The sequence below is a fragment of the Callithrix jacchus genome, chromosome 12 (assembly GCF_049354715.1).
Source record: "Callithrix jacchus isolate 240 chromosome 12, calJac240_pri, whole genome shotgun sequence".
In the NCBI taxonomy this organism is placed as follows: Eukaryota; Metazoa; Chordata; class Mammalia; order Primates; family Cebidae; genus Callithrix; species Callithrix jacchus.
In genome coordinates, this window is record NC_133513.1 from 3,219,421 (window position 1) to 3,233,603 (window position 14,183).

Consider the following 14,183-nt stretch of genomic DNA (forward strand, 5'->3'; position numbering starts at 1 on the left):
CGGTGGGTGTGCCCCGCCCCTCACCACAGTGCAAACTCCAGGCCACAGAGGAAAACAAGACGTGGCCTCAGCAAAGCAACAGCCTCAATCAGTGCCTCCAGGGCAGGACACATAACCTACTTCCGCTTACCAGGAAAAATGAAGACAGACTGAACTGAGATTTCAGAGAAAAAAAACTATCTCAACCTCTACGCATGTTATAAAAATAGCTACATAAAAAGCAGCAGCAAAAATTTAGAAAAATCACAGGGCAAAACTAACCACCAGCCAAGCTTTGGAAAGCCCTGTCACCGCCTGATGCGGAGGCGACAGGGGGCCATGTGACCACCTGCCTCTCACAGGGACCCCGAGCCTGACCTGGGAGCTGCAACCAGGAAATACCACGTCACACAAGCAGCCAGCAGCAGGCATGGCCAGCAAGGCGTGGTGGCACGCACCTATAATCCCAGCTCCTCGGGAGGCTGAGGCAGGAGAATCGCTTGAACCCGGAAGGCAGAGGTTACAGTGAGCTGAGATCGCGCCATTGCACTCCAGCCTGGACAACAGAGCAAAACTCCATCTCGAAAACTAAAACTAAAACAAAGAATCAGAAAGAAGAAAAATTATTCCCTTTTCGGATAAGCTGTTGTAAAATTAAAGCAGAACCAGCTCAGACGCGGCGTTCTCTGTTGGATGGTCCTTACTGACTGGCCAGACGCGGGGCCTTTGCCCTGGGACCTACGGTATTTTTCCTTTACGGACTCCAAGGTAGGGCGGTGCTGTTTGCTTTTGAAACAAGCAAGCATTTTAGAGAAGAACTTGTAAACCCAAGTGGTGCATTTCATTAGAACTCGAACGGCCTGGAGGAGGGAGAAACAAGTCAGTTCCCACGAGCTCTTGAGCCACGGAACGCTCGGAACAAAACCAAGCTGGGCAAGGTTCCAGGATTCTTTTTGGTTTCATTTTCTCCTCACATTTTCTGAAGAACAGCTGAGAGTTTAGCAAACACGGGTGAAACGATTCTGGCTGCCACGTCACCGCTGTCCCTTGGGTGTCATCTGAGGAGGATGCCAAGCTAGCAGGGCTGTGGCGAGACTCAGAGACACGCTACCGATGGCACCACGCCTCACCTCGCCGGAGCAGCTGCGGGTAGAGGTGCTGAAACTGCCCCCCGTGGAACATGAGCAGGAAGCGCCGTGAGCAGCGCACAGAGCAGGCCCCACGGCGCAGCGCACGGAGCAGACCGCAGGGCGCAGCGCACGGAGCAGACCGCAGGGCGCAGCGCACGGAGCAGGCCCCACGGCGCAGCGCACGGAGCAGGCCCCACGGCGCAGCGCACGGAGCAGGCCCCACGGCGCAGCGCACAGGCCTCTGCACCTGAAGGACAAAACTACCTTGAAGATCCCCTAGAGGTCGGATTTTCCAAAATAAATCTAACCCAGGGATTCAACATGACCACATGGAGCCGGAGACGGCATGAAAAACTCCATTCCTGCCAGCGTCGGGCATTCCTTCCGCAGCCCAGGCCGTCCCCAATACTCCATTACCGTGTGTGTGGTGGGCAAGCGCCTGCCACACAGAACCCACTGCTTGCCTGGGTGGGCAACCATGGGCAACTCAGGTGAGGGGTGCGTTCCCTGTGGCGCTCAGCTTCCAGGCCTGGGGGAGCCCCTGTTCTTCTCCACTCAGCTTCATCGAGGGAGCCTTCCAGTTCCAGCCCAAGCTGGGAAGCTAGACAGGAGAGGGGCCCCCACCCACACTGTTCAGAACCCAGCTGGGGTGGGTGGTATTTGGAGCACATGGGCAGATTGGGGTGGGGCCAGAACAGCCTCATCCAGAGCCAAGGACAAGTCTTGAGGTTGAAGAGCTCATCGAGGCCACTATGAGAGAGAGAAAAAGAGCCTCAGGGACTCCTCGATAAATAACCAGGACAGAGAGCAAGGGTGGAGAGCAGGAGGGCAAGGCAAGGAGACTCTAGTAGCTTCCAGGGGGAAGAACAAGAGTCAGATGCTTGAAGATGCCTCCTGAATGTTGCAAAGCTCTGAGGGAAAGCGGCTTTGATGGAGAATTGCAGACCTGGGCAAGTTGGTCCTTTCTGGAAAAGCTGCCTGGGGATACACTCCAGCAAAAAGAGAATCCACCAGCAAACAGGAGGACAAGGGCAGCCCAGGAAGCACGAACGCAACCAAGGGAGTCTCTGTCCTGCTGGGCCACACCTCAGGGCTAGAGGCGGGTGGAGGGGGAGGAAGGCGTGTAGCTAGAAGTGTCCCATGCTGACACTAAGCCCTGGTAGATACCACCTGCTACAGGTTAGGCACATTTCACTGAGCAAGAGATGCCCCTAGAAGACAGGGTAAAGAGGTCTACAGAAAGCCCTCCCCCTGGCTGCAAGGGGACAGAGGTCTACAGAAAGCCCTCTCCCTGACTGCAAGGGGACAGAGGTCTACAGAAAGCCCTCCCCCTGACTGCAAGGGGACAGAGATCTACAGAAAGCCCTCTCCCTGACTGCAAGGGGACAGAGGTCTACAGAAAGCCCTCTCCCTGACTGCAAGGGGATAGAGATCTACAGAAAGCCCTCCCCCTGGCTGCAAGGGGCAGAGGTCTACAGAAAGCCCTCTCCCTGACTGCAAGGGGACAGAGATCTACAGAAAGCCCTCCCCCTGGCTGCAAGGGGCAGAGGTCTACAGAAAGCCCTCTCCCTGACTGCAAGGGGACAGAGATCTACAGAAAGCCCTCCCCCTGGCTGCAAGGGGCAGAGGTCTACAGAAAGCCCTCTCCCTGACTGCAAGGGGACAGAGGTCTACAGAAAGCCCTCTACCTGGCTACAAGGGGACAGAGGTCTACAGAAAGCCCTCTCCCTGACTGCAAGGGGACAGAGGTCTACAGAAAGCCCTCTACCTGGCTGCAAGGGGACAGAGGTCTACAGAAAGCCCTCCCCCTGACTGCAAGGGGACAGAGGTCTACAGAAAGCCCTCTCCCTGGCTGCAAGGGGACAGAGGTCTACAGAAAGCCCTCCCCCTGGCTGCAAGGGGACAGAGGTCTACAGAAAGCCCTCCCCCTGGCTGCAAGGGGACAGAGGTCTACAGAAAGCCCTCCCCCTGGCTGCAAGGGGACAGAGGTCTACAGAAAGCCCTCTCCCTGACTGCAAGGGGACAGAGATCTACAGAAAGCCCTCTACCTGGCTGCAAGGGGACAGAGATCTACAGAAAGCCCTCCCCCTGACTCCAAGGGGACAGAGATCTACAGAAAGCCCTCTCCCTGGCTGCAAGGGGACAGAGGTCTACAGAAAGCCCTCTCCCTGACTCCAAGGGGACAGAGGTCTACAGAAAGCCCTCTCCCTGACTCCAAGGGGACAGAGGTCTACAGAAAGCCCTCTCCCTGACTCCAAGGGGACAGAGGTCTACAGAAAGCCCTCCACCTGACTGCAAGGGGACAGAGGTCTACAGAAAGCCCTCCACCTGACTGCAAGGGGACAGGGTCTACAGAAAGCCCTCTACCTGGCTGCAAGGGGACAGAGGTCTACAGAAAGCCCTCTCCCTGACTCCAAGGGGACAGAGGTCTACAGAAAGCCCTCTCCCTGACTCCAAGGGGACAGAGGTCTACAGAAAGCCCTCTCCCTGACTCCAAGGGGACAGAGGTCTACAGAAAGCCCTCTCCCTGACTACAAGCAGCTGGAGGAAGACAGGAATAACCCCAGAACCGGGACAATATCAGCCGTGCCAACAGCAAAGAGAGCGGAGAGCAGGGCTCCAGCAGCCAGCCCCAGGTGGGGTCAGGAGTGCACACATGGCGAGGCCCAAGTCTGGTCTGAAGGCTGCAGGGCACGGGCAGCCACAGAGTCAACAAGTGCAGCTCAAGCCAGGAGGGCAGAGACCACAGGGCCAGAGGACCACGGTCAGGAAGACATGCCCCTCGTGGCGGGGACACCGCGGGAGCCCAGGAGGGCAGAGACCACAGGGCCAGAGGACCACGGTCAGGAAGAGATGCCCTCGTGGCGGGGACACCGCGGGAGCCCAGGAGGGCAGAGACCACAGGGCCAGAGGACCACGGTCAGGAAGAGATGCCCTCGTGGCGGGGACACCACGGGAGCCCAGGAGGGCAGAGACCACAGGGCCAGAGGACCACGGTCAGGAAGACATGCACTCGTGGCGGGGACACCGCGGGAGCCCAGGAGGGCAGAGACCACAGGGCCAGAGGACCACGGTCAGGAAGAGATGCCCTCGTGGCGGGGACACCGCGGGAGCCCAGGAGGGCAGAGACCACAGGGCCAGAGGACCACGGTCAGGAAGACATGCCCTCGTGGCGGGGACACCGCGGGAGCCCAGGAGGGCAGAGACCACAGGGCCAGAGGACCACGGTCAGGAAGAGATGCCCTCGTGGCGGGGACACCGCGGGAGCCCAGGAGGGCAGAGACCACAGGGCCAGAGGACCACGGTCAGGAAGACATGCCCTCGTGGCGGGGACACCGTGGGAGCCCAGGAGGGCAGAGACCACAGGGCCAGAGGACCACGGTCAGGAAGAGATGCCCCTCGTGGCGGGGACACCGTGGGAGCCCAGGAGGGCAGAGACCACAGGGCCAGAGGACCACGGTCAGGAAGAGATGCCCCTCGTGGCGGGGACACCATGGGAGCCCAGGAGGGCAGAGACCACAGGGCCAGAGGACCACGGTCAGGAAGAGATGCCCCTCGTGGCGGGGACACTGTGGGAGCCCAGGAGGGCAGAGACCACAGGGCCAGAGGACCACGGTCAGGAAGAGATGCCCCTCGTGGCGGGGACACTGTGGGAGCCCAGGAGGGCAGAGACCACAGGGCCAGAGGACCACGGTCAGGAAGAGATGCCCCTCGTGGCGGGGACACCGCGGGAGCCCAGGAGGGCAGAGACCACAGGGCCAGAGGACCACGGTCAGGAAGACATGCCCTCGTGGCGGGGACACCGCGGGAGCCCAGGAGGGCAGAGACCACAGGGCCAGAGGACCACGGTCAGGAAGAGATGCCCTCGTGGCGGGGACACCGCGGGAGCCCAGGAGGGCAGAGACCACAGGGCCAGAGGACCACGGTCAGGAAGACATGCCCTCGTGGCGGGGACACCGTGGGAGCCCAGGAGGGCAGAGACCACAGGGCCAGAGGACCACGGTCAGGAAGAGATGCCCCTCGTGGCGGGGACACCGTGGGAGCCCAGGAGGGCAGAGACCACAGGGCCAGAGGACCACGGTCAGGAAGAGATGCCCCTCGTGGCGGGGACACCATGGGAGCCCAGGAGGGCAGAGACCACAGGGCCAGAGGACCACGGTCAGGAAGAGATGCCCCTCGTGGCGGGGACACTGTGGGAGCCCAGGAGGGCAGAGACCACAGGGCCAGAGGACCACGGTCAGGAAGAGATGCCCCTCGTGGCGGGGACACTGTGGGAGCCCAGGAGGGCAGAGACCACAGGGCCAGAGGACCACGGTCAGGAAGAGATGCCCCTCGTGGCGGGGACACTGTGGGAGCCCAGGAGCACAGAGACCACAGGGCCAGAGGACCACGGTCAGGAGGAGATGCCCCTCGTGGCGGGGACACTGCAGGAGCAGTGCAGGCACCACGGCTCGTCGGCTGTGGCTTTAGCCTCTCACTGCAACCAGCGCAGGCGACATCTGCCCCAGAGGCAGCAGGAAGCATATGCCCCGAAGCGCCAGCACTCACGCCCTGTGCAGGCACTGGGTGGCCGGCCCTGGCTGGAGTGGTCCCTCCAGGGCCTGTCCAGGGCTCGGCCCCGACATACACGTGACCGAAAGGTCTCTGCTGGGACGCCATGGCACCCAGGAAGTGCCAGTCAGCAAACTCAGTCTGCAAACGCCAACACCACCCAGTCTTCATTTCACCTGTCACCTACAGATCCCTGCCGAATTATAAAAATATCTCACAAATGTCTGGATGTCAAAGGAAACGTCCTTCCCAACGGTCATATATCCCATGGCTGCCTCAGAGCCGTCTCCCGGGCTAGCGTGTCCTTGGTCCGCCTTTCAGGAAGTGCACCCGCAGGGAGTCCCACGTCAGCCTCAGGACGGCCTGCGTGGCCACTCTCACCTCATCGGCGACAGGAAGGTCTTGATGAGCAGCTTGGCCAAGGCCACACAGCTAAGGCATGGCTTCCACCTGTCACAAGTTTCCAGAAAGTTCTCTGAACTGCAAACCCAATTCTGACCAACTGTAATTACACCATTTCCAGATAACACCTCAATTCTGAGGCAGTGGAAACACACTGTGTACATATTCCATGTGACTCTGGACAGTAGTAAAGCAACCTGAGTTCAGTCCGGAGAACCCGGCGGGCGTGGGCAGCGCTGGCCCAGGGTGTCCTCGTGAGCACCTGCAAGGCTGTCCTTCCCTCCGCCTCGTCAGGGATCCAGCTCCACCCACCGGCGCTGTAACAGACGCAGGGCTCCGGAAATTCCACGAGTCCAGGCCAAGCTGCCTGTGGCCACCCAGGGCCCGACCTGCCCAGGCCCCCAGGAGGGATATTTCAAGCATCCATGCCCTCACACTGTAGGGTTGACCAGTGCCAGCCTCAATGTTCTGCAGGGCCACAAGGTCAGCGCACGACCCTGGGGGGCCCTGCCACAGGACAGTGAGGGTTCTGGCCAGGCTGCTCTGCCGTCTGTCCCTGGGACCCTGGGCATGGTGCCCGCTGTCGGGGTCAGTTTCCTCACTGCGCACACAGGCGGCAGCAGGCCTGACTGCAGGAGGCCCCAGCACCCACAGCAGCCGGCACTGCCCTTACACCGAGAACACAGCACCCAGGTCCCGCTGCTCAGGCCGGAAACTCCTGTCACACGAGCTTTTACTCATCTGGACTTCTGCTATTCCTGGGAGTGGCATCTGTGCTGAGGGGATGCTCAGCGTCTGCCGTCCCCAACCGCCTTGGCAGCCTCGGTCCTCCCAGGGGCCCTCACGGCCTGAGAAAGCCGCTGCCCAGATGTGAACCCGGCGTCCAGGACACGCAGGCCACACAGCACAGTGAATGAAGGGCAGGGCAGAGTTCCAGGGTCCATGGCCGGCCAGCTGCTGACCCTGCTTCCTCACTGTCCACCAGGGGTAGTGATGCTGGCACCAGGAGGTTGGCACCGGACAAGGTGGTACGTCAGCATCTGTTCAACACAGTAATTGCACTAGAGACTGTGGTCCATACGTCAGGATGGCAGGTGGGGGCTTCAACTCCGAGCTTGGGAAAACGCAGCTTTCCACCAGTAACACGCTCCAGCCCCCACAGCACAGCAGGGCATGGCAGACACCCCAGGCTGCTAGCGGCATGTACATCCATGTACAGTGAGCACACCCTGGCACCTACACACCTTGGTGGCCGCACACGGAAATGCCCAGGCCTGTGTGTGAAGGAGCCAGCACCAGGCTGGATGAGTCAGGACAGATGCAGTCAGGACGGATGCGGTCAGGACGGATGCGGTCAGGACGGATGCGGTCAGGACGGATGCGGTCAGGATGGATGCGGTCAGGATGTGGTCAGGACGGATGCGGTCAGGATGTGGTCAGGATGGATGCGGTCAGGATGGATGTGGTCAGGATGGATGTGGTCAGAATGTGGTCAGGATGGATGTGGTCAGAATGTGGTCAGGATGGATGTGGTCAGGATGGATGTGGTCAGGATGGATGTGGTCAGAATGTGGTCAGGATGGATGTGGTCAGGATGGATGTGGTCAGAATGTGGTCAGGATGGATGTGGTCAGGATGGATGTGGTCAGGATGGATGTGGTCAGGATGGATGTGGTCAGAATGTGGTCAGGATGGATGTGGTCAGGATGGATGTGGTCAGAATGTGGTCAGGATGGATGCGGTCAGGATGGATGTGGTCAGGATGGATGTGGTCAGGATGGATGTGGTCAGGATGGATGTGGTCAGAATGTGGTCAGGATGGATGCGGTCAGGATGGATGTGGTCAGGATGGATGTGGTCAGGATGGATGTGGTCAGGATGGATGTGGTCAGAATGTGGTCAGGATGGATGTGGTCAGGATGGATGTGGTCAGAATGTGGTCAGGATGGATGTGGTCAGGATGGATGTGGTCAGAATGTGGTCAGGATGGATGTGGTCAGGACGGATGCGGTCAGGATGGATGTGGTCAGGATGGATGTGGTCAGGATGTGGTCAGGATGAATGTGGTCAGGATGGATGTGGTCAGGATGTGGTCAGGACGGATGCGGTTAGGACAGATGGGGTCAGGATGGATGCGGTCAGGATGGATGCGGTCAGGACGGATGCGGTCAGGACGGATGCGGTCAGGACGGATGCGGTCAGGATGTGGTCAGGACGGATACAGTCAGGATGGATGTGGTCAGGACGGATGCAGTCAGGATGGATGTGGTCAGGACGGATGCAGTCAGGATGGATGTGGTCAGGACGGATGCGGTCAGGACAGATGGGGTCAGGATGGATGTGGTCAGGATGCGGTCAGGACGGATGCGGTCAGGACAGATGGGGTCAGGATGGATGCAGAGGCCTGTTGCTGGCAGCCGGCCTCTCCCGGTCTGGCTTTGAGGCTTCTCTGACAGGGCAGCTATTTCTGTGCTCTCCTGATCTTTATCTTTATTACATGGCTGCTGAGACACTTTGCCCAAGGTAAGCCTGTCTCAGTTCAACAAGGGGAGTTTCTGCAGAACACATTTGGTTATGCGTTTAATCACAGGTGCTGGGATAGCTACAAACACCGTAAAATTCAACATCCAGTGAAATATTTGGAGAACCCCTATGGCAACTTGGAAAACCCTGGGATTCTGAGGGACAGGGAACAGCTCACAGTGCCGGTAAAATCCAGAACTTTCTAGAAGGAGCTAAGCGCAGGATGACTGCCTGCTTGCCTGGGCCGTCTCAGCCAGAAAACCATGTCCCTGGAAGATGGGAAACTGGTTCCTTGATGCAGCAGAAAACACCGATTCTACCCCGAATGTACTTACTCACAAGAGAGAAAAACCTGCATATGTCAAAGAGAAATATTCGACGCTGGACACCAGCCTTTAAATATCCGCTTGACCCAGTGGCTTAAAAGCAGTTCCTTCTGAACTGAACAGAGAATCCCTGCGGAGATCAAAGGAGCCTCTGCTCGTCTGAAAGGGGCTGAGCTGGTTTTATGAAGCTCTGCTCAGGAGGCAAGGCCGTGGGGACTTCCCGCTGTATCTCAGGCTCCCCTGCCGAAGGCCTATTAGCGCCTCGTGGCTTCGGCTTTGCTTTGTCTCTATTTCCTCGTGTGCTAAGTGACACATCAACGTTTAGAATGACTGTTTAATACTGTGGAGGGAAAAGCTACCTTCTAAAATAATTACAGGCTGGGAGTGTAATTACGCCTGTAATCCAGCACTTTGGGAGGCTGAGGCAGGTGGATCACCTGAGGTCAGGAGTTCGAGAAACAGCCTGGCCAACATGGTGAAACCCCGTCTCTACTAAAAATATTTTAAAAATTAGCCAGGTGTGGTGGTGGGTGCCTGTAGTCCCAGCTACTCAGGAGGCTAAGGCGGGAGAACTGCCTGAACCCAGGAGACAGAGGTTGCAGTGAGCCGACATGGTGCCACTGCACCCCAGTCTGGGTGACAGAGTGAGACTCTGTCTCAAAATAAAATAACGTAATTGCTTTAAAGAGAGAGAGACGGAGTGGACGCTGACATTGCAGTCTCACAGAAAACCTCATAGTGAATAGTGCGTCTCTGCTTTGCACCAGGAGGTAGCCTGTGTTATCGCACAAAATATCAAAGTGAGCACTGCTGCAGCACAGCGACACTTCCAAACTTCCCGCTGTGTGTGGGACAAAGCTGTGCAAGGGAGCGATGGAGGGAAATGGAGACATGCCCACAGCCTGCAACCACGCTTGGGCAACGTCCGGGCCAGCAGCCCCGGAGCCCTGTGGAAGGCTGACTGCCCACGCGCCCTGCTGGCTGTGTCTCTGCCCGGCACTCTCCCCTCCCTTCCAGGCTCATTTGAGAGTTGCAGAGTTTGGGCTTCATTGCTGTCAACAGCGTGGGCTTATGAAACACGTTTCCGTGTGTCCACTGACGTCCCCATGATCCCAGGACCATTCCCTTTCAAACCAGTTCTGGGCTGCAGGGACTGGGGTGGATGAAAAGGAGGTGGAATCGCCAGCTGCCCCTGGCCAGGGGGTCCAGAGGTTTTGAGTGTAAATTGACTTTACTCAGAAGTCTGCTCTGTAGGCTGCACAGGCAGGCGCCACGCAGCTGTGGGGTGAAGGGTCTCAGCCTGTGGACGGGGCCAACCACATCCCTGAGTGAGACGCAGGCCGAGTTTGTGTCTGATGAGGTTCTGAGTGTTGCCCCAGGCCTCTGCTGGCAGGCTGAGTTAGTTGAGAACATTGAAGAAGAAACTCCAGCCTGACCACCAGCTGCAGGGCTGCTGGGCCCCACAGGGTCGTGGGGTGCCCCTTATGCTGTGCTGAAGTGCAGGATCCAAGAAGTTAAGAGACAGGACACTGAAGAACTGGTCAAGAGCAGCTGGACTTGGGGGGCCACACCACCTATGAGCGGAGACAGGTGAGGCCCCGAACATGCAGAAGCGTCTGCATTTATTAGATACAGGCAGGGGGAAGGGTCGTAAGTGAGGTCATCATCTATAGGCTTAGTAATAGGGCATACATAATCACGTGAGTCACAAGAGAGGGGGATACCCCATTATGTCACCTGTGCAGAGAGGTGGGCCGTGCCATGCACAGCAGTAGAGGGTCATGTACAGAAAAGGGGTCCACCCCCATTAGGTCACTGAGGCAAGGAGGTTCTTATCTGGGTGCAGGAGACTTAAAAGGATTTCTAATGGGAGGATACTATAAGCCACTGCAGTGGGAGCTGACAGACTTGTGCTCTTCTCTTAAGATATTTATGGGAGGATGATTTGAGCTAGCCCAGAAACGAGAAAAGACTGACAGGGTGTACAGCCACCGTGACTGGTCACACCAGAGGGGTTCTTCTCCCTCGGTTACTTCCAGGATCTCAGGCCTGAAGCCGACTTTCCACAGGAACTGGATGCAAGGTACCACAACTCCTCTATCAGGAGGAGAGGCTCCTGCTCCAAGCCTGCATACAGCATATGCCCTTCCAGGCAGGGACGCCAGCGCCGGGGTCTTTGGTTCTCGTCCTGGCCTGGCTGTTTTCCCACGTGCTGCTTCTGTTCTGTGACCGCTCTAGGCGTCCTCCTACTACAGACTACTGTATGGTTATATGGAAGGATTCTATAAATCAGCACTAAGTGTGTCAGTGCAGCTCCGACTACAGTACCTGTTTGAGTATATAGAAAGATTATATGGGACTAAGCATGCTAGATATAAGTACTAAGTACGGTTATATAAGCTGGATATATGGAAGCAGTCAGTTATGCTTCAGGCGATAATTCTATAAACTAATACGTGCTCATCTATAAAGAATCATAGAAAGGAAACAGCTGAGCAATAACACTAAAAACTAAGATATTTTCCAGGCACTAACAGTGAATGGGGTCTGGGCAGTTCCCCTCGCTCCGTGCCCATGGGGGGTGTTACCCACAACCAGCCAGTCACCTTCCCTGAGCCCTCAGGAGGCTCCCCGGATTTCGGCAGGGGCTGCACGCGGTAGGGAAGTGGCAGCGGGCCCTGGGCGTGCCGGGGCTGCAGGAAGAGCGGGAACCTTCGCCACCAGCACAGCCCTGAGCCGGGGCAGCAGGAGCCATCGTCTCTCCCGGAGGCCCCCGCCCCGCAGCCAGGACGCAGACCCGCGACCTGCCCACGCACCGGGGACCCTCCACCTGCCCAGCTCGCCTGCGAGCTCCTGGCCAGGGCCCGGCCGCCCCGCCCCGCCCAGCCCCCAGCAGGTCCCGGCGGACGCGGCCGAGAACTTCGGGGCTGCGCGTGGGGCCAGGAGCCCGGGAGCCCAGGCCGGACGCTCGGGGCGGGCGACAGGGGCAGGGCCCGGTGCGCAATCCCCAGCAAGCCTCGCCCTGCCCCACCCGCCCTGCCTCGCGCGGTCCCGGCAGGAAGGAGGGCTGCGTGGGGGTTCTCAAGGGAGGGCAGGGGTCGTGGGGCGCGGAGGTGACACTGGCGGACGTCCCGGCCCGCCCGGAACTCACAGTATACGAAGGCTAGGGCCTTCAGGAGCACGATCCGGGTCAGCCAGAAGGTGCCCGCGTGGAGGTGAGCCGGAGAGCCTGCAGTGTCACGACCCGGCGCGGGCGGCGACTCAGGCTCCGGGTCCGAGCGCCCGGTTTTCCGTTTCCTCAGCGACTCCTCGGGCGCCGCCATTGCTGGGCCGTCAGAGCGCATGCGCAGGAAGGGCGCACTCCCAGAGGCCCCGCCCACGACCGGAGGCCCCGCCTCTCCCTGTTCGGCCCTGCCCACCCCAGAGGACCCACCCACCCACCCGGGAGGCCCCGCCCACAAACCCAGAGGCCCCGCCCTCTCCAGCCGGCCCCGCCCCCGCAGAAAGCTGGTGCCCGGAGCCTTCGTCCCTCGCAGTCCCCGCTGGGCACTGCTGCGTGCGGTTAGGGCGCGGGGCTGGGTACCTGGGAGGTGGTGCGGATCGCCCGACCCGAGCTCACTGAGGCAGGCATGCACGCGTGCTTTCTGTCAGTCCGCGTTGCAGAGGCCCACGTGCCCTCCCCCAGCCAGGCGCCTTCTTCCCCTCCCAACCCTCTCCTGAGGAAGGTGGACTGTGGACACCCTTGCGGTGCTGCCACTGCGTGCCCCTGCCTCACAGCTGACCCTCCTTCCCACTCTCTACGGAGGGTGCTGGCGCGACCTTCGCAGCTAGCGAGACAGTAGGCAGGGCTGGGCCTGGAATGTAAAGGAACCCTAACCCCTTCCTCCCAGCCACAGAACCCTTCCACCTTTGCACAGCCCAGCTCCTGCCAGCACTGAGGACTGGACTTCAAGCTGTGGCAGAAGAGGGGGGCTCAGGACTTCGGAGGGAAAGAGTGACCGCTCAATGCCCCAAACAGAACCCGAAGGAGGATGCCAGCCACTCTACACTCTGATGACTGAACGGGAGTTCCAGGGGCTGCTCAGAAGTGGACGAGGCTGGAGTCACAGGGATTCCTTAGAGGAAAGAGAACAAGTGAGGCTGAAGTAGGCGCTGGAGACCTAGGGGTTATTGGATGGAAATCAGGAAGGGCTGATTTCTCCCTGTTTGTCAGAGCTCTTTACATATGAAAAGTCCTGTTCTTCTGTGTGTGTTGGAAATGTTTGTCCTGGTTTTTTGTTTTTGTTTTAACGTGTTCCTGTCTTTAGCCTCTCTAGTGTTCCTAGTGTTTTGGCCTATAAATTATCACCACTGGTATGGCCAAATGACCCATCTTTATTGCTTGTTCAATTACCTGTTTATATCTTCACCACCTGTAGAGTGAGCCTCGGGTGGGCAGAGACCGACTGTGGACATCGGGCCCCCAAATGCAGGCCTGACCGGCCATGGCCAGAGCCTCCCCATGTCACTGGGGTATAGCATATGTGTACAGCTTACGGTTTGATTTCAGTTTTCGTTTCCTTTCCATGAAAACGCCCCCTTAGGAGTCCAGCCGTGAAGTGGGACCCCAACATCCTCTCATGCTGGCCAAGCCTCTGGGCACGGTGTGTGCCTGAGGGCTGGGAGCCTCGGGGATCGCAGGAGCCATTGGCCCTGGCTGGCACCTGGCACCCAGGTCCCTCCACAGAGCCCACAACCAGCACCTCTCCTCATGGCCTGGGCCGCCAGCTTTGGAAGGGCCAGCACAGCCCCCACTGCTCCCCTCCTGAGTGGGGAACGGGACACCCCCGAACCCTTGGGTCATGCCTGCAGGGCGGGCCCTGTCTGGATGCCAGGCCTGCCGGGGGATGGACGGTGAGAGGGAGAGCCCTGCGTCAGGTGTGGCCCCGAGTCGTCCTCAGGTGGGGCAGCCCTCACAAGGAGCCTTTGTGCGCAGCTTCCCCTGCCGGGCAGAGCCGCTCTTCCCGCGAAGGGCACAATGGGGCATTGTGCAGAGCAGAAAAGGGCCCCTTGTTCCAGCTTCCAGCGCTCCAGGCTCCAGCTCTTCGTCTGCTCAGGGTGGGAGCAGCCAGCGGAAGGGTCTGCTGGGAGCTCCTGTTCTCTCTGAGCTCAAGTTTCCCTGGGAGCTTGCCCTCCTGGGACGCTGACCACAAGGGGTCCCATCCACGGCTTAGAATGGGTCCAGAGCAGGTCACCAGGGCAGGGCTCGGGCCGAGGAGAGGTGGACCAGCAG

At 59.2% G+C, this 14,183-nt stretch overlaps 1 protein-coding gene and 1 long non-coding RNA gene across 6 annotated transcripts in view; one reads left to right on the forward strand and one right to left on the reverse strand.

Annotated features, from left to right (window-relative positions):
* LMF1 (lipase maturation factor 1) overlaps positions 1 to 12,257 on the reverse strand; it is a 134,867-nt gene extending 122,610 nt beyond the window's left edge. For 2 of the 4 annotated variants that reach the window (XM_054242386.2, XM_054242385.2), the window contains exon 1: positions 12,063 to 12,257. In XM_054242386.2, the coding sequence (XP_054098361.1) occupies positions 12,063 to 12,255 (193 nt within the window). In that variant the 5' untranslated portion in view covers positions 12,256 to 12,257. The remainder of the gene's footprint in view (positions 1 to 12,062) is intronic. The other 2 variants (XM_078344215.1, XM_054242389.2) reach the window with 1 other exon arrangement.
* Positions 11,826 to 13,265, forward strand: LOC118151034 (uncharacterized). 2 transcript variants are annotated; one of them, XR_013524502.1, is made up of 2 exons: positions 11,826 to 12,126; positions 12,802 to 13,265. It is a non-coding gene; the product is annotated as an uncharacterized LOC118151034 (long non-coding RNA). The 2 variants fall into 2 exon arrangements; XR_004739179.3 differs by having other exon boundaries at positions 12,829 to 13,265.
* Positions 13,266 to 14,183: the final 918 nt, after the last annotated feature.